At 41.5% G+C, this 18,927-nt stretch overlaps 1 protein-coding gene across 1 annotated transcript in view; it reads right to left on the bottom strand.

The window, feature by feature from the left end:
* Nucleotides 1–247: 247 nt before the first annotated feature.
* The window catches only part of PTCHD1 (patched domain containing 1), a 38,836-nt gene continuing 20,156 nt past the window's right edge, over nucleotides 248–18,927 (bottom strand). Inside the window, exon 3 of the mRNA XM_033051615.2 lies at nucleotides 248–7,806. Within this exon, the coding sequence (XP_032907506.1) occupies nucleotides 6,152–7,806 (1,655 nt within the window). The 3' untranslated portion in view covers nucleotides 248–6,151. The remainder of the gene's footprint in view (nucleotides 7,807–18,927) is intronic.

Here is an 18,927-nt window from a genome sequence, read left to right as displayed (position 1 = left end):
TGCTTGTTGCTGAGCAGTGTGCAGCCTGGAATGAGAGGGACTCCTGGAGAAACAGCATGCCCATCATCTTGGGGGGTTTGCTGGCTCTGTGCTGAGCAGGTAACCCTGAACTACTCCACCACCCCTCTCGGTGGGGAGTTGGAGAGCATTCCTATCCTGATTATTTGGGTTAGGCCAGGAAAATCAGTTTGTTGCATTGGTGATGGCATGGGATTTCTGTAGCAGTTTGGGAGCACAGGAAGCAAAGAGAGAGACAGCCATTTTATTTTAGGCTTATGCTATACATTGAGATTCATTATACAATTTTTCCCCTAAATTAATACAAAAATAGTAAAAATAGGTTAAAAAAAGCCTAAACGAAAACCCCTGACATCTTGCAAGCCATTTATTTGATGCACAGATTAAGACTTCTTGGAGCTTAAATAATCTAGAATTGTTTATGCCGATCTTTCCTTTTTTCCCCCCCAAATTAAAAAAGAGTAATGACTTGCAGAATGCCAACGACATCAGAACAATTTGTGCCTGAGAAGCGGCTGCCCCAGGCAGGCGCACGTGATGCTGAGGTGCCCTCTCTCCAGGCAGGAAGCTGTGCCAGGACAACAGGGCAAGGGGTGGCATGTCAGGGCATGCCATTCTGCTCCAACCCACGCACCATGGACAGGAATTTGTGTTCAAATGCCCTCCTGGGATACTTCTGCCACCTCTTTCTCAAAAAAGCCCAACCAAACAAGAAGACTGCCACTGTGCTTTCCTGGCAGTGGATGGGTGTCACAAGGGTTTCCTGGGGCTCATCCCCCCTACAATTCAGAGCTAAAGCTTCTCCCTGTTCTCTGATAAGACTGGGGAGGGGGGATAAGGTTTTCCTCCCCACTGCACTGAGCTGGGGTCACTGGGGGTGCCCTGCAGTGATGGTGTAGTGCCTGGCCATGGGAGGAAGATGCTTCCTACCTTGGGGAATGGGCTCTTCCCCCCCTCCTGCCTCCTTCTCATCAGACTTGTGTGTACCCCAGAAAGGCTTACTTATTTCACAATATTTATAAGAAAATAAATGGCAAGTACTTTTAGTGATAAATGTAGGGATAAAGCCATGGAAGAAATACTTTGTCCCTACATAGCTAAATTGTACAATCTGATTTTTATGGATCAGAGTTTTAACATGTGCAAAGGCAGGGGAGGAAAAGGCTCTGGGTAATGCTTTCTAATCAAGAGCTTCCAGAAAGTGGTTTCCTACAGGGCTTGTGCCTTACCACTGGTTTAGCAAAACCCACCAGCAGTGCTGCCACAGTGTGAGAATCGTGAGGAGCTGTTCTGCACGGAGCTGATGCTCTCTGCAGGCTGCACACCACAGGAATCCCCAGGCTGTGGGATGGGGACAAAGGAAATGGCACCTCCACAGCCCCTGGTCTGGCATCCCCAGTGCCCACACAGCAGTGCTGTCCCTGCCCCTCCCACATTCCCAACCATGCCAGAGGAGCTACTGCAACTGCAGTCCACAGCAAACCCAGAGCTGACTCTTATTAACTCAGCTTCCCTTCCCTGTGTCTCCCTGAACATGTTATTTACTTCCCAAGTTAACAAAGTACAAAAAACCACCACTTTGCTAAGTTTTGAAGTCACCAGGTCTTCTCCCACAACCCACTTGCTTTGCTGGCTCTCTGTTTTTCAGAGAAGCCAGCCTTCCTTCTGGACTCTCCTGATCTCTGCCCAGTCATGCCACCACTTAGTTTTGTTTTTCCTTTGAATAAAAATAAAGGTGTTGGCTGATGTGGGATTTCATGGCTCACAGGAGGACAGTCAGCCTAGGAAAAAGAACATTTAAAAGCACACCTTTCAATTTACAGTACATGTTTTACCTGAATTCAGCGCTGGCTCAGAAGGCTTCTGAGAGCAGATGTGAATCCTCTCGTGACTCACCATAACCTCAGGCCACTTTGGTACTGTATTCCCTCCAGGTTCATGCAGTTGACCATAATAAGTGTATTTGCTTGTCTTTGGAAAAGAAGCTCTTTTTCTTTGACAGACAGGTTTTTCTCAACATTTCCAGCTCTAATTTTAATCTAACTAGAACACTTCCACATTTCTGCTTTGGGCAGAAAATTCTGTCTTCATCAATTAATTTTTATGGCAGAGTTATTTCTGCTATAACAAATTTTCCTTCTTTATTTTTTTTTCTCCAGTTAGAGTAATTGTAAATTGAAAGTGGACTTGTGCTAACACAACATCAGAAGATATATTACAAGAAAACTGGATTGATCTTGAGGGTCATATGCACGTAGGTTGGCTCTTTTTCCCCATGCTTACCCTGTAGTAAAAATATACTGTACACCATACCTTACTGTATGGGAATTTTAATGTTTGTAGAAGATATATGTGCTCAGTGAGCCATAGTCCTATATAGTCTTGTTAGCCTTAGCTAAAACTTTCACTGTTAGATTTTAGTCAGTGCCTGACAGTGTTTAATACTCTGTTCTACTCACTGAATTTATAAAAATTTGGATCATCTATATTGCAAACAAAACCACAGTGATACTTGGGCTAAAAAGCCACTTAAGAGTATGACAAAAAATCTGCTTAAGCCTAGGTAGTCTTCCAAACTGGAGGTTCACCAGTAAGGGTAAAATCTTATGCACAGTTAGCCACTGGGAGTGCTTTGGACTGAGAACAGAGCGCTGCATCTGCACCTACTCATCAATCAGTGCAGGGAGGTCCATTGACTTTGGTGAAGATAATTGCTCCAGAGGAAAAAGTTGAAGGGGAGGAAGGCCAAAGTGGCTTAGCATAGTCTGAAACCTTGAGAACATGGTTCATGTTGAGGTATTCAAGCTACCTGCAGAGAAGGAGCATTTGGTGCATCCCTCAGACACATCAGGATTCAGGCAGGAGTCTCACGGACCTGGACTGAGTGCACTTTGGACACTTCCATGGCTGTACCTTGCCAACCCTGGAGGTGGGGAACAGAATGGCAGCTTGATGTGAAACACAGTGAAAAATGTATCTAAGTTTGTTTTGGCTCTGTTCTGGGCTTTCTCTCTTTTGGGGATGCTCCAGTCTCCTGTCTGTCCTATCTCCATGCGGAGAGGGACAGGGCTTCTCTTCTCCATCCCAGGAGTTACTGGAGAGAGTAACATGGCATTGGGGGAGAACTGCTGGGAGAGGAATCTGCCTTTAGAAAGACTTTTGGGAATGGGCTGGACAAGCATCCTTCAGAAATTATTTAAATATTGTTGGCTCTGCCCTGGGAGCAAGGACGTGGACTGCATGACTTCTCACCCTGCCTTCTGTGGACACTCAAGCCTCTTCTGCAGCACTTTGTCACAGGCATGCCTCCACATCCTTTTTCTGACAGGTTTGGAGATAGAGCAGTAATTTCATCCCTGGTTTTATCACCTTTCTTGAAGATCTCTAAAGGCCTCACATGGTGAGATTTAATAAGAGATCTGTGAAACTACAAGCTTGTCTTTGGACATCTCTTTAAAGATGCTCCTGTCTATGCACTGCAATTAGATGTGAGGAGGTTTATGGTAACTATCTTGGCATCTGGTGTTTGCAAGTGATAGCATGAGGGATAGCAGAGGTGTAAAATCAGTGTTTGCTATGTATTCCTCTCGGCAGTGCACAAACAACCTCTTTGACACATTCCCCTTTCCAAGTGTCCCACAAGTCAGTAGATTTCTTCAGAGGAATTGCAATTCCTCTGTAACTCTCAGCTAATTTGTTAATGCCCTCAGAAGTTTAAAAGCACTGCAGCTGCCTGTTGAACAGCCAGGGGACAGGGTGACAGGTATTTAAACAACATACTGACAATCACAGAAAATCTACAGTGAAGTATGTTTAAGGAATATTTTTTGGCTGGAAAACATAGCCCCAAGCCTGAGTTCTAAAGAAAACAGGGGAAACAGATATTTTTCCTAGCCTTACATTCATTTGGCTGTCTTCAAGGTGTTTGCCTGTATTCTGCCAAGGCTGAAGTTGTAGCTGCAGCTTCCCAGCTGCTACCGAAGCAACTGTTGTTTACTTAAGCAAAGAGTCTGTGCATTCCTGGACACAGCTTCCTTTCTTCTGGTCAGGAAAGGGACTTATCCAGGGGAAAGTAAATGTTGCCAGCTGCACTGCTGACTTGTTTTGCTAGTGAGAATGTTACATTTTGCTTCAGGGCAAAATATCTGGTTATCTTATTTTCCGCTAGGAAGGATGCATCAGAAGTATCTCTTTGCTCGAAAATTAATATTCAGTAGGTGGCATTTTCAGGTTTTGCACAGGGCATTTGGGGGTCACTGGGATTTGGATGGTAAAGAGATGTTTAATGCCATGAAGCACAGCCTGGGTTTGTGACCACGGATGTCCCAGTGACCATACAGGTACCACAGGCAGCCTCCCGAGCCGTGGTGCTCCCAGTGCTCCAAGCCCCACGGTCCTTGCAAGACCCCTTCCCCTCCAGATACTGTCATTGAAGCAAACTTTGTGCCAAATGCTGAAAACTGTTCAAGTACTCTTAGTTTCCAGATGAGCTGCAAAAGGGAGGAGTCTGGTTGGAATACATTCATCTTGCACCACAAAGCAACAGTCCATTGAAACCACCTGACACACCAGCCAGCTTCCTGCACTGGGTTTTCACAGGCAATGTATGGTCAAAATACTCTCAGCAAAACCTACAGAACTGGCTTACATATCCCCACTAGGGTTCAAGCACATGATAGAACCTTACAGTAATGAGCCTGTCGCTTTTATGGGTGGAGGGGGCGGAGGGGGGAAGAGATGCTGCTTTTTCTGTATTACTCCACATCACAGATGCTGACAGAATTATTGATTTAGAACTCACGGCTCCAAAAAGACTCACTAATGTAATCTTTTTAAGTTGGGGGTTTTTTGTGGTATTTTTTTTTTCCCTCTCAGATGTGATGTTTTCAATAGGCCCCTTAGATAATGGGCTCTTTGGGGACATTGTTAAACTTGCTGCTGCTAAACCACAGTCCCAGCCTTCAGTTTCTTCCACACAACTCTTACTGTCTACTGTCTCCTGGAAGAGCCCATAGCTGCAAGGTCTATTGCTTTACAGGTACTCTAGGAAGATGGAGGGATTAAGTTATACATTATGTAAAACTACCCACTAATCCTCTTAGTGTGCATTACCAGTGAATGGCCTGAAATAGGCTCTCACTAAAAGAGCCCTAACATTCACTTTCTTGATGACATTTTAGTATTTGAGGTTTGTATCATGGATTTTGGTGCTGAAATATTCAGTACACCATCTTCTGTCTGCTGCTAGATCCACTCACATGTCTTAGCAGAGTGCTAACAAAATTGCAGTTGATAAAGCAGATTACATGTTTAACTAGTAGTGAGACATGTATAAAATAGAATTATATATTTTCTAGAGTGACAGAGTCACATGGATTTTTTTGTTCCTTTTTTTTTTGTTCTTTTTTGTTTTTATAAGAAAAAGAAACAGCTATAAAACCATGATTAAAAATGTTACAAGGGATGATTTCCATTTTAAAATAATGATACTTTTAGAAAAAAAAAGTGATTCATAACATAAAAGTGTTTGGAAAGCACTTGGTTGCTGTGTACTGCCTTCTTTCCCAGTACAGCTTGCTATCTTTTATATAGTCTTGCATAAATGTTTAGATTAGGGGAGAAAAGAAAAATTAAATGTGATGGCAGACTTATTAGAGCTGACTCACTGACTTGAGTTATTGCTGTGCAGAAAGTTTGTAAAGCCTTTACATCCAGCGAACATTTAGTGCTACTTCAGCCTTGACAGTTGACCTTTCAACATGATTTGGTTTAGCCACAATAATTGCAGCATCTGCAGTACAGGCGATGCAGACGACTGCTTAAGAGCCCAACTTCTTCCATTAGATCTTACTTCATGCATTTAAAATTTAACCTCTCTTTGCATGGGTGTGCAAATTCTCCCACATTACCTGTTATAGGAACTGAGCAAGGTACAATACCCCGGCTCTTTATTTTTTTTTTTTAATTTATTTTTAATTTCTCCCATAATTTTGAATATTCCTGGATTTAGCTTAGAGGAGGGAGGGGAAACCTCCAATCTCCTTCCTGTCCCCACACATTTAGTCAGTACTGGTTTCATTTTTTTTTTTTTCCTCAGTAAGACCTAGTGTAAAAAAGCAACCAACAAATCAAGTTAGACTGTTGTAATTTGGTCAACCACTCGGGTGCTATCCATATCCACCATTTCAACACACTCTATTTCCTCACGGTTTTCAGGATTCTTCTTCTCTTTCCTCTTCTTCTTGGAGGGTGGCAGGAAAGTCAGTATCACAGGTAAAATGGCAAAGCAGTGAAAGAAGGTGACTAATGCTATTAAAAACAAGCACCTGAACAGTGTACGGGTCAGATTTGAAGGCACAGCTGCAAGAGGAATCAGACCAACAATATAGCAGAGGTAGCTCTGCAAAATAGCTACCCCATGCACTTCCAGGGCATTTTTCACCCATTTAGTTCTTGTGAACTCTTTGCCCAGGACAAAGGTTGACAACAGTGGAGCACAGTTGTCAATTGTATAATTAATTCCGTAAATTAAGCACAACACAGAAATACAATCTAGTTCCACTTTCCACAAGGTCATAAAACCTATAACTCCAAATTCAACCGAGGCAACAGTTAGAGTGAGCCAGACATTGATCAGAGAGTCTGCCACCAGGAATGCAGAGAAGAAGAGCAGAAATAAAGCACTAATGCAGGAGTTTTGTAAGGGGGCTCCCACTGAAGAGGCGTAACGATCCATGTACACAAATGATGGATTGAAAACGATGAATTTCACCTTGGAGGTGAGAGAGAGCTTCCTCAGAGTCTCCAGGAGGTCATAAAGTTCTTCCCTCTTGGTTTCCATTGTCTTGGCCACCAAGAACATCCTGGAGGCCACAACATCAACTTCATTGTTGTACTTCTTGGAAAAGATGATATCCTCTGAAAAATGGGCAAACTGAGGGGTCTTCAGGAAGGAGTTCCTCAACATATCAGTGAAATTCTTCTTGGGCAATCCAGTAGATATGTTGAGTTTCCTAAGGTAATTTAAGTAGCTTTCGAACCAAGATATCCTCACAAAGCCCTTGGTATACTCCAACACGTCCTCCTGGACACTGGTGTTCCAGTACTCGATGGACTCGTAGATGTAGAACCCAATGACCGGGCTGTAGTTACTGAAATACTTCTGCTGGGCAGTTGTGTACTCGATGGTCCGAGTCGCAGTCGCTACGATGTTGCTCAGGTCTGACCCCTCACTGACCTGCAGGTAGCCCATTAAGGCAAAGGAAATATAAACAAGGTAAAAGAGAACTACAAAAGGCTTGACGTAAGTGTTTGTTATCCAGTCACAATAATAGCGTTTCAGGAACCACACCAAAAGATGACTCTCGTAAGTGTTCGTTTCCTCTGAATCATCCGTGTCCTCACTGAATCTGGCTGTCAGAAGAAACCTATACCATGCAGGCTTCTCTTGCAATACCTCTGGCTTTGGTACCTTTCTGCAGAAGATACTATGCTGGTAGTTGTTTTCTATGTAGCCAGTAAACACCAGGCTGGAACCATAAAAGGAGAGTACATAGAGGTAGTTGAAGAAAATTGCAATACAGGAATTGCAGCAGAAAATCCTGGCTGCTTCAATGTTAGTGAAGGGACTGGCACCTATTCCAAAAGTGACCAGGTACATGGCAGTGGTGAGAGAAAACGAGAGCATGGAGTCTGCAAATACAGCTGCAGTCCTCTCTTTAACGTGTTGGTCTTCTCTAGTTTTTCTCCAGGAGGACAGCATTTCAAAAGTCCCATACAACCCATGACCTACAATAGAGAACAAAGGTAGTGTTTAAAGTAGTCAAATCCCGAATTACACAGAAAAAAGTAACTTGGACATGCTAAAGGACTCAAAGGAGGCACAGCTGGATGCTACCAGTGCTTGAAGGAAATGCCCTGCAGAAGAGAGAAATGATGATGGAGGTGTAAAGCACAGGAACGTGTTTGCTACCTGCCTAGCAAACCTTACTGCCAGAGATGGAGGAGAGTTCTGCACTGCTGGCACAGGATTCATGGGTTAAAGAAACAGGATTTTTTTACTCTGCTTGGCTGTTTAATTTCATTATTTCCGAGTGCCTGTGATGGAAGATGCTTTCAAATTAGTTTTTCCTGGTGATGGTATCTGACCTGTGGTGAAAACAAAGAAATACGACCTTGAAGTGCCTATGCTGGAAGCAGAGCATTAGTTGGCTGCTTTGTAGAAAATCTGTAAAAAAATAAGAATTCCACATAAATTGAAAATTATCAATTAAATCAGTTACTGATTTCTTCACTTCCTATATAAATTTTCCATCAGGAAAAAAGAAATCCTAGAAATGGAACAAACAAATAAAAGCACAAATAAATTTTAGAGAAAGAGAGTGGTGAAACTGATATGGAGCTGCTTAAGGCATTGGTCTTCTTTATATATCTAAGAGCTTCTAAAACCAAATACAATCCTATATTTCTTGGCAATGCCTACACTTTGTAATGTATTTAATTGACTCTTAAAATGGATATACCATTCACAAAAGGAAAAGAAAACCTGTTGACCTAAAACCCTGTGTTTAACCCCCAAGTGCAGGTAGATCAGGAAAAATACATGCTTTTGTTTTAATCCCTGGTTGGTCATCTTCTCTGACAGTTTCTGTGTTGTGAAGATGCATTTGGAGGACACAGGCCTCTGCTGTCTGGTAGTGAACCTGAGCTGGGAATGCAGCCACTGACCATCTACATGGTGAGAGGAGCTGAAGTAAACATAGTTTGACAATTTACACAGAAATAAACAGAATGTAGTGTTTTTATCACACTTAAAATGCGAGATGGTAATATTTTCTCATAATAATTTATTATAATGTTCATTTTACTTATGAGATCTTTTCCATATAATCCCAGCCTCTTTGCTGCCTTTTAATTCCTCCCCCTCCTTATTCCTTTGCTGGTTTTATTGTCATTTGTCTACGTCTCTGGTCTGCTCTTGGAATATCTCCAGAAATTCCCAGAAGTCAGTCCACTGTGTTTTGCTCTTATCCATCTTCTCTGATAGTATTAGATAAAATGATCAGTGCTAAATTACTTGCTGATAACACTGAAGTGAAATCACTGAACTTTTGAAGCTGATGCTCCAGTCAGGAAGGTCAAGGTAATTCACAGATCTCTCTTAGAATTTCAGGCTGTACCAAAATTGCAGAGTACCAAAACTGCTGTATCAGCTCTGTTCTCTCCACCTGTAGACAATTATCACTTTTGCTACAAGAGCTATAAATACCAGTCAAGAAACCCCAATAAAGGAGGTATTTTGAAGAACTGGAACATCACAAGATATATTAGGGATGTTGGAACTAGACGATCTTGAAGGTCCCTTCCAGCCTAAACCATTCTATGATGTGAGTCTATAACCATATTTATTCTTAAGTGCCTCATACACCCTAAGTATTTAATTAACTTGACAAAATAACCCTTTTGTGGTCAGCACCTTTTACTGTAGGATCAGTTGTTGCTGATTCACGCCACCCTTCCTGCAATCTGCATTTTGACAGATGGCAGAGCTGGTCACTGTTACGCTGAAAAGAACAGGTATGGAGTATTTTATAAAGAAGTCACAATACAGAGCTCATAAGAGACAATAGGACAGCTGGTGTATCTCCTTATCACCTGGTGTTTAGCATAAGGAAATCCACACTCCCATGTATACCAGATATTTTACCTATTTTGTTATTTAGAGTCATGGCATGGACCTCAAATGTCCAATTTGTAGCAGTATTATAGACCTGGCTTTGGCATTCATCTTAATTTTCCCCAACAGTGTTTTACAGCTGCTTTCAGAGGCCAGGTCAAGACTGTCAATTTGATAACTAGCACTGTGCCCCCTCTTAAAGCTAATGGGGAATACTGGAACTCCCCAGACATAAAATCAAGCAAAAAGCACAATCAGTGACTGGCACCCTGTTGCTAATTATGCTTCAAATAGTTATGTTCTAGGCTCAGTAGGGAAAGCTATTAAGCTTGCTTTCAGTGTGTTCTTTGTAAAGACAGACTGACCTTTATTTAAATGTAACTGATCACTTGCCAAAGTAGGGAGTGAGAGGTTTAATCCATTTATGGCTCCCATGAGTCCTGCAGACAGGCTCGTCTGCGAATTTCACATGGCATCATACACATTAGCATTGAGTGAGCAAAACAGAATAAAATGAGGTCATTGAATATTACAAATTACTTCCATCATGAGCTTTAGCTATAGCATGCTTTTGTAAAAAAAAAAAAAAAAAAATAAAAATTCAGCATTAATAGGCTCTTGCCTAAAAATACTCAAATGACCATATTAATTTGGAGAATCTTTGACTCTGCAATGAGAGAAGGAAATTAGAACTAGTCAAATATGATGCTGAACATGATGTTTTAAACAGTATAAGGCTTTGGATAATGCCTGATAACATGACTTCTGATACCCCATTCCTTCTTTAAGCAGGAAAGATAAAACCACAATTTGCTCTTACATAATCTTCAAGACTATCCTAAAATGGAATCTGATTTAGAGAACTGCTCAAGTAAATGCATGAAGAGGCGTCACCACATGTGCTCTACAAAGTCAAGAGAAAAATATTTGGATACTCTCCTATTTTAGGATAGGTTCCTTTTGTTGTTTGCTACACAATCTGTGTACTAGGAGCTGGTATTTTCCTTCAATTGTACAGTTTGTGATTTCTCTGTCCAGTAATACGATACCTAAAAAATTATCACTTACATTTAAGAGGACATGCCCAAATGACAAAGTTGCTGACTTTTTGCACCAGTGGCACTCCTGACCTGATCCAGTTTCCTCTGAGAAAAAAAAAATTAGGCCCAAACTCGGGCACAAATTAGGCTTGGCAGTCAAAATATTATCTGTATTTAGCTAGGATGGGATTTACCTAACCTAATTTACCTCTCTAAATACTGACTCTAAACACAACTTGGGTGACAATCTCCAACATTGTAACTTGCTGATGTTCATAAAAGTCTAACCCACGGATACAAGGGCAGATGTCTCCATGGAGGCATTTTGTGAGAATTTCTTTCACTTCTGTCATTTCAGAGTTTTCATTTTTTGCATCCCTAATCAATTTGCACAAATTACCTCTATTTCTCTCACTGTTGCTACATCTACTCCATGTAATATTAATGAGACAAAGGGAATTTTTTCCCTTGTAAATAAATTCTGTAATTGCTTCAACTGATTTTCCCTTTTTAATAGAAATTTAGCCACAAATCTGTAATCATTTAGAGCAACTTGTTCATTCTTCACGGTCATTCAGTAAATAATAAATATTAACTCAAACAGCTAATGGGCGACTGGAGATCTTTTCCTGCTGACATTTGCTGTTATGATTCACCGGTCGTGCCCTACAGTCAGGCTGTACAATCACGAGCTAACAAGAATACACAGAAATATGGCAGGTTTTTTTTTTAAGAAAAAGAGGTTCAGGGTCAAAGGAAAATGTTAAAGGGAATAGGAGAAGGGTATTGGACAGAGTGGGAATCAAATGTTTTTTCTCATTTTCTTTTTCTGCTACTTTGCATTTAGGAGATACTCCTGCCATGTGTTGGAGGACTGAGGACAGACATGCTGACTTTTCTAGCCAAAGAAAATGAATAAAATCACTGTTAATGCTTAGGATCTCAATGTTTTTTCAGTCTGAGATGGGCTACCTGTAATTTTAGAATCTGATAATAATAGTAATGCTACCAATAAACCAAATAAATTAGGCCTAGTTTAAATACAGAACTTTTATGAGTAGCCTGAAAATGCTATAAAAATTTTCATTAGCCTCCTTCAGAAACAAGTCTTGAAATTACACAGGCTCTGCAAAATCAATGCAGAGCATACATCAGAAAAAAAGCACTTGTAGGAAGTTGTGAAAACGAAAGCAAAATTTTCTCTTCCTTAAAGTTATCAAATCATTTACCTCATTTTAAAATACTACTTATGTGCAGGCTCTGAAATAGTTCTTTTCAGTACCATTGTCAAACCTCAGAAAAGAAATGCATCCTTTCCCCTGTTAAGTGGTTCTTCAAGCAAAGGGCCTTGATGAATGGGCATGGGCAGCCCAGGCTTGGTGCTGGCTCTGCTCCTGACTGCAAACAGCCAGACCAAAGCAGAGGGAGGAGAAGGGATTGAAGCAGCCCTGGAGCCTGTGAGAGGGCAGCAAAGTGACCTTCTGGTCATTGGAGTCACAAACCAGTTCTCTGTTTGCTTGGCTTAATTGCTTACCTGAAACAAGGGCTGCTGCCCGCTTTTGGAAAACAAGGGAGGGCTATGTTCAATTTTGCACTAAAATCATGTGAAGTTTTGATCTTACTGTGGTAAGATCAGGCTTGGATATCCAAATAGACTTCTTCCATCAGAGAAATTAGGGAATGACTGAGAAAGAGGCTTTTGGTTCTTTTTGCACTTTTACCCATTTATGAAAGTAGAAAATAATAGTACACTGTGGGTGTCATCTTTTTTTGTCCTTATTGTTTTGAAGGTTGCATGTGTTTGATATTTGAGTAAAATCCCTCTGAGTACCCTTACAGGTTGTTCAGCCTTCTGTGTGGAAGGTCCCATTGCAGGGGTAATAAATTTTATTAATCCCATTTTAATGCAGAGGCACACAAAACACTAATAACAACAGATGTGTCCCTCAGGGAGGCTGAGTGCTGCACCAGGATGCATGGTGCCCATTAACTGCCACAATTAACACCAAGAAAGCATCAAACTGTCTTCCAGAGGGAGCAGACTTCCCTAGTGGCAAAGCTGGGCTATGGGGTATTTCTCCCTTCTCAGGCACTACTTCCCCTCTCCTATTGATGTTTTCTGCTCCCACATGGCTACTAACTCACCTGTGTTAGTGTACACTGGACTAAAGGAATGGTGGGGATCAGAAAGTAGCCTGTTTTTTTGTTTTTTTTGGAAGGTTACTTTTGAAACAAAATCTTTTCCTGATGCTGATGGCACAAAAGACTATCTGAAATGGGTAATGACTCATGGTGGAATATATGGGAGCCTTGTGAACTGGGTGGGTGAAAATTTGAAGTGGAAGTACGCTCTGATGGAATGTCTGAGGTTAAGTGTGGATTTTGATTTAAGGTTTTTGCTTGCACTGTAATGGCTGCATCCCTGTAACACTATCAGTTCAGCTGGGCCAATGTTGTCCCACTCAGGTTGATTTAAGCCTGAAATCACCCCACTGAAGTGGAGCACTTGTCTGCAAGGGAATTTAGTGTCCTGTGGAAAAGGGTGTGAATGTACAGAGGGCAAACTATGTCGCACTAACTTTCTTTGTGGATATCTGGGAAGCACAGCTTGCTTCACATTCAAAGTGGAGTGAAATATCATCTGCAGAGACAAATACCAGATGAATTAACATGAAATAGCTAGGATACTGTAAATTCATATCCCAGCTTGCTGCCAATGCAGGCAAGGTCTCAAGAACTGCTCTTGTGCAAAAATAGTACATAGGAGATCAGAATCATATCGCAGGAATTGCCCTTTCCAAAATGGTACCTGCAATAACATATGATATAATGAAGGTGCAATGAATTTTTCTAGCTGACAGCATTAAAAATAACAATGTACACCGCTCAACTCTACGACTGCTTTCCACAGTAATGTCAACAAAGAGGCTGAGATAATTTCCCCCTGCTGACTTATTTTTTTCCAGCTAGATCAGTGATCTCATCAGCTCCCATATTCTGACAAGCCAAGTGAAACCGCTAATCCGGACTCCCTTTGTCACAAGAGTTGCAATCAACCAGTTGTTGACTAAATACCCAGCCTGCCTCATGTGGCCTCTCCCAGCAGGCACAGTTTCAGCCCAGAACATATAGCAGGCTCAAACTGCTACTGAATGTGACAGGCAGAGCAAGAATATTTGCATCCAGCTGAAGCAAACATCTGGCTCCATACCCTGTTCTCACTAAAATAATAAAATACTGCAGCTAAACGAGATCCTTCAGCATGCAGACAGAATTAGCACCAAGCCTAATTTATACAACCCATTTCACTGAGTGGATAACAATTTACTTGCAAGGGTTGAGCTGACCAGCTAAAATCTCATTAGCATGCTGTTGTAACAAACCCTAAGCAATATCCAGCTTTGTGGTCCACAAATGGTGCAAAACACACCAGTTATGCTGCATGAATGTCAGACCCAAAGGAGGGTGTGTATTGCTGAAAATCCCACAGTGCAGACTTGTCTGTCCCAAACATTTGTGCTGAGCTGAGAAATTGCACTGTGAATCCTACTTGCTTTTCCTACACTTGCCTGTTTGTGGGAGCCCAGTTCACATGTAGAGTACAATCCTAGAGGATACTAACATCCTGTAAGGTACTCATCTACACAACTGTGTTTCCAGGCAGCAGTGTTTGTCTCAGGGAAATTGTGACTAGGGGACTGCAGGCTGTGGACAGATGAGAAGTGTTAAATGCATCCTCTTTGGCAAAGTGATGTAAGTCCCAGCCACACAAGCACAGCCTTCATACCTCCAAGCACAGGTTCAAAGGCCAAGTAAGCCTGCATGCTCTGTGCAGGCATGGTACATGGATTCAGGGCACATGAAGAGCACCATGGGATGGGATGTACCGCTATAAGCATGGGCTGTACATATTGCAGTGCTTTATTTACCTCCTGTCACACAGATTCCACATGTCAGTATTGTAACTGCATTACAGGTATGACAACATGCCTCAAAAACATGGTAACAGTACTGTTGGGTAGATGCAGTATTTGCAATTATGGTTTTAAAGGCTACTAAATTTTACACATATTATCACCTAAGATGTACTGTGGCTGCAGGTACTAACATCTGACCTGGGATCTTCCCAAGAGAGAAACATACTGAAATTAGGTAAGTGAGCCTGTTAGGTGTCTTGGCATGAAAGCATTTGCCCAATCTCTGGTTTTGCTTTACATTTGGTTATTAGCCATTCAGCCTCAAGTGTCAGGCTGATCTCTCCAACCATGTTTACAACAGCACTGGCCACCCCAGTCAGAAAGCCTCATGCAGCCCAAGTACTCCTCACCTTACTACCAGCACCAGAAACTCAGATCTTGGTGCATGCACACCAAATAAAAATCTGCCTCAGTCTCTGGAGACAGAGTTATGTTTTGTGCTTCATCTACTTGGCAACAAAATAAGAGAAACCAAAATGTTTAATAATATGCTCTGAGAATCTGCTGTGTTTCACAGCTGTGGGTGGCTGTGCCCACAGAAATGCACCGTGAAGAGAAAAGTGTCCCCGTGCAGCACACGCTGGCTCGGTCGGTGCCTGCAGATAAGAAGATGTCTTCTCACTCTTCACACTGGGAAGTGCTTCACACTGTGACACCACAATGGTATTTTCAGTCATAGATCCTGCTGAAAGACTCTCTGGGCCATTAAGCCCGCACTCAAATTGCTTAATGCACAGTCAGGAAAATGGGGTGTGCCTGGAAATCCAGCACGAGGTTGAGCCCCATTGAGGTTTTGTGGAGCATTCCCAATCACAAAGGGGGAGTAGGTTCCTCATCAGACTCGTAGAGATCTGCTGCACCTGAGTAATTTAGATCCCAGTCCTCTGGGATCTGCCATAATATCCTACATTTTTAAACTGAGCTTTTGGAAATGGAGCACCCAATCAACTCGCTGCTCTCCTGTGAAACAGCTTGCTTTGGTCAGGTGTAGTCCTTTCTCACCTATACTAAAAAGTACACATTTACACAAAGCAGGCATGGACAAAACTAAATCACCCCCTGGTCTCACCCTAAATTGTGGGGACACAGTCAGCAGTATTTGGGATACATGGTGCACGCCAACTGTAAACTCCCCAGTACTACTTTTTATTGTGGCAAACAAACAACAGTCAGCCAATGTTTTAGAAAATGGTACAAGTCACGAGCTAATTTTAAAGCCATGATCATATATTACATACATACATATATACATATATACATGTAGACATATATACATATATACATATATATACACATATACACATGTGTACATATATATATATAAAACATGATGACATATAACTGCTGAAATGAAAGTCATTCTATGTATAAATCTCTGGCTTTGAAGAAATATATACACATACACAAGACACACATAAACACTCTGTAATTTTTCTGCCTATATAAGAGGGAAAGAAACAAGGTGAATGAGAAGTATTTTAATTAAGTAGAATTAAACAATGCCTTGGTATTCATAGTCCTAGACTTCACCACAGTACCTAATCAGTAATGGTAGTAACATGGTTCACCCCACTTTATTTTTGGAGTATGTGTATTTTAGAGCTATTTACTAATAAAAAAAATCTTACTATTTAATATTGCATTTTTAAATTATTTTTTTAAAGTATACCAAACTCTGTTTAAATTGACAGCTTCCTATTCTAAATGATTGTACATGTAATTGAGCACTTACATGGTTAATCCTGAATAGACCCCTTGATTTCAATAAAATAAAATTATTGATTTAGGTTTTGGGAGAATGATGGATGTTTTCCTTGTATCATCCTTTTTTACTTTTGAAACAATACAATATTTGAGATTTTCTTGTTACAGTGATAGCAAGAATGTCATATAAAACCATTTTAAAAACAGAGGTACATTTGAGAGAAAACTTGAGTTGCTCTTGTATTTTGATAAGCAAACCAAGTTATAGTTCAAAATCTATTTTTATATATTAAGAGAACATTTAATTCCACTTAAAAATCATTAAAATGTTGTTTTGGCACTTAAATAGCAGGCTGTAAGCTCTGTTTAAACGTGTCACTTGCTTTCTTCTGTTTTCACAGAAGACCTGGCAAAAGTTAAAAGTCGTATTTCTTTCAGTGCAACAGAAGGAACTGTGTGTTAGCAAAATTTGGTTTTAGTTGCTGGAATATTTATGTCTGCATGGCTTGCTCATCTCCTTACTCCCCAGACCTTTCACAGATCCGAACTGAAAGCGTTTGAGCCAAACCTGTGCCGTACGAGCAAGTCTGTGCTTCTGGGGCAAACACCAGGGAGCACCCGGCTCTGTCTGGCCTCCAAAGGGTCTCCCTGCCCCAAAGTCCTGCCAGGAATGCCTCTTATCCTCTTGAGCTCGGAAACACCAGAATATCCCCCAGGAAGCAGAGTGCCCTGTGCAAGCTGTTATTTGAGGAGAGAGGGAGAAAGCCGCATGGAGGATGACGAGAGGGAGGGCAGGGGTCTGCTCACCACTGCTGCTGGCAGGGGGTGCAAACCTCAGGGTGTGTGGGGAGCCAGGAGCACCCTGTGCACCAGGGGAGCTGTACAGGATAGGAGAGTGCCGTGCCAGGACAGTAAAGGGATGACGGGCGTGGCTGGCAAGATGAATTTCCCACGGTGCAGGTGGTCACAGGTGGAGTCAGCCTGTTAGGAAACCCCGGCTTGTCTCACATATGACATGTTATGCCTCTTGTCAGCAGACAAAACTGAACAGTGATTTTCATCACTAAGTGATTTTTGGACAGATTTTATGCATGCTGTGTAAAAGAAACACTTAAAAGTGAGAGCCTCCTGCAATTACCTGTGCTAGGTTAATATTTGCCATATTACATTACAAGGGACATGCAGCAAACCTCCTGAAGATGGGGTAAGACATAGTGGGTTCACTTGGGACAAACATGTCTTAAATCTGTTTTAATTTGTAAGGCCACAATCTAAAATATCATTTGCTTCTAGGAGTGTTGTCCCAGTGGAACATGGGCCAGTGGAATATGGATTTGTTTACCACACTTCAAGTTTCTCCTATTCTGGTGAGAAAGCTACAACTGCTACATCTCAGGCATACACTTAAATTCTCCTGTTTTAGTGATTGTCACTGCTCTTACTCATAATACATAGATCAACCATATGTGAAACACAATGTTCAGAAGTTGCAAAAATTCAGTTAGAGCATATCCAACCTACTATTTCTACTGATGAAAAAAAAATTAAAAATTACAAGTTTGGAACTTGGGCTTCTCACAAAGCATCCAGACTTATTCCAATTCATTTAATCAACCTCTGAATTCTCCACCAGAGGTTTCATGACCTGAAAATGGCTGGTCCCCTCTCTGCACACAAGCCCCTAGGCTGTTGCCTATTTGGGGGATGTCATTTGTTTGAAGTTCACAATGTGCACCATCTGACCTAAAATGAAGTCACATCAGTTCCTGCTGATGTTCCCCATGTTTTCATTGACCACCCAGGACCAGTTCATAAAGTGTACCACAAACATACATATGTACATACATACATATACATACATACATACATACATACATATATACATATATACATACACACACACACATCCTACATGAATATATGGAGATAGAGAAAGGATTCCTTTCTTTAACCTCTGAACTTCCAGTATACTCTCGTATACGTGAAAGTTTCTCTTGAGAGACTTCACTACTTGAAGAAAATCAGGATGTCAGTGCCAAACTCTTGGTACCTGTGACTGCTTGGGACACCTCTGACAAATCCCTCCATTGAGCCCCTGCATGCACTGAGTTCCCTGCAGTTAAAAGAATGCAGACAGTAAAAGTGCAACAGCTTTCTGTTGCTCTTTGCATAAATTAATGCTCATTGAACATGCTGCAGCACCTGTAACATACTTCTCAAAGTGTATACTGGAGCACCAAAAATGGAAGAGGAAATGGCTGTAAAGCACTTGGTTTCAATATTAAGATGTTCTCTGGACTGACTTCCTATGGATACAGCTCCTCTCTTCCAAAAAACACTGTAAATTATCTGAGTCACCAGCAGTCTTCTGAAGCCAAGAAGCACGTACGTGTGCAGGGATTTCACTGGGCTGTGTGGTGGTGAAGAGCTTGGACACCACGTTGGCTGTGTGTCATGTGTGCAGCTACAAGCTCTGCCTGCTGCTTTTGCACTGCTCAGGAAAGGACTGGTG

Source organism: Catharus ustulatus, chromosome 2 (genome assembly GCF_009819885.2).
Source record: "Catharus ustulatus isolate bCatUst1 chromosome 2, bCatUst1.pri.v2, whole genome shotgun sequence".
Taxonomy (NCBI): domain Eukaryota; kingdom Metazoa; phylum Chordata; class Aves; order Passeriformes; family Turdidae; genus Catharus; species Catharus ustulatus.
Note: the sequence above shows the minus strand (reverse complement) of the source record. Positions and strands in the feature narration are given on the sequence as shown.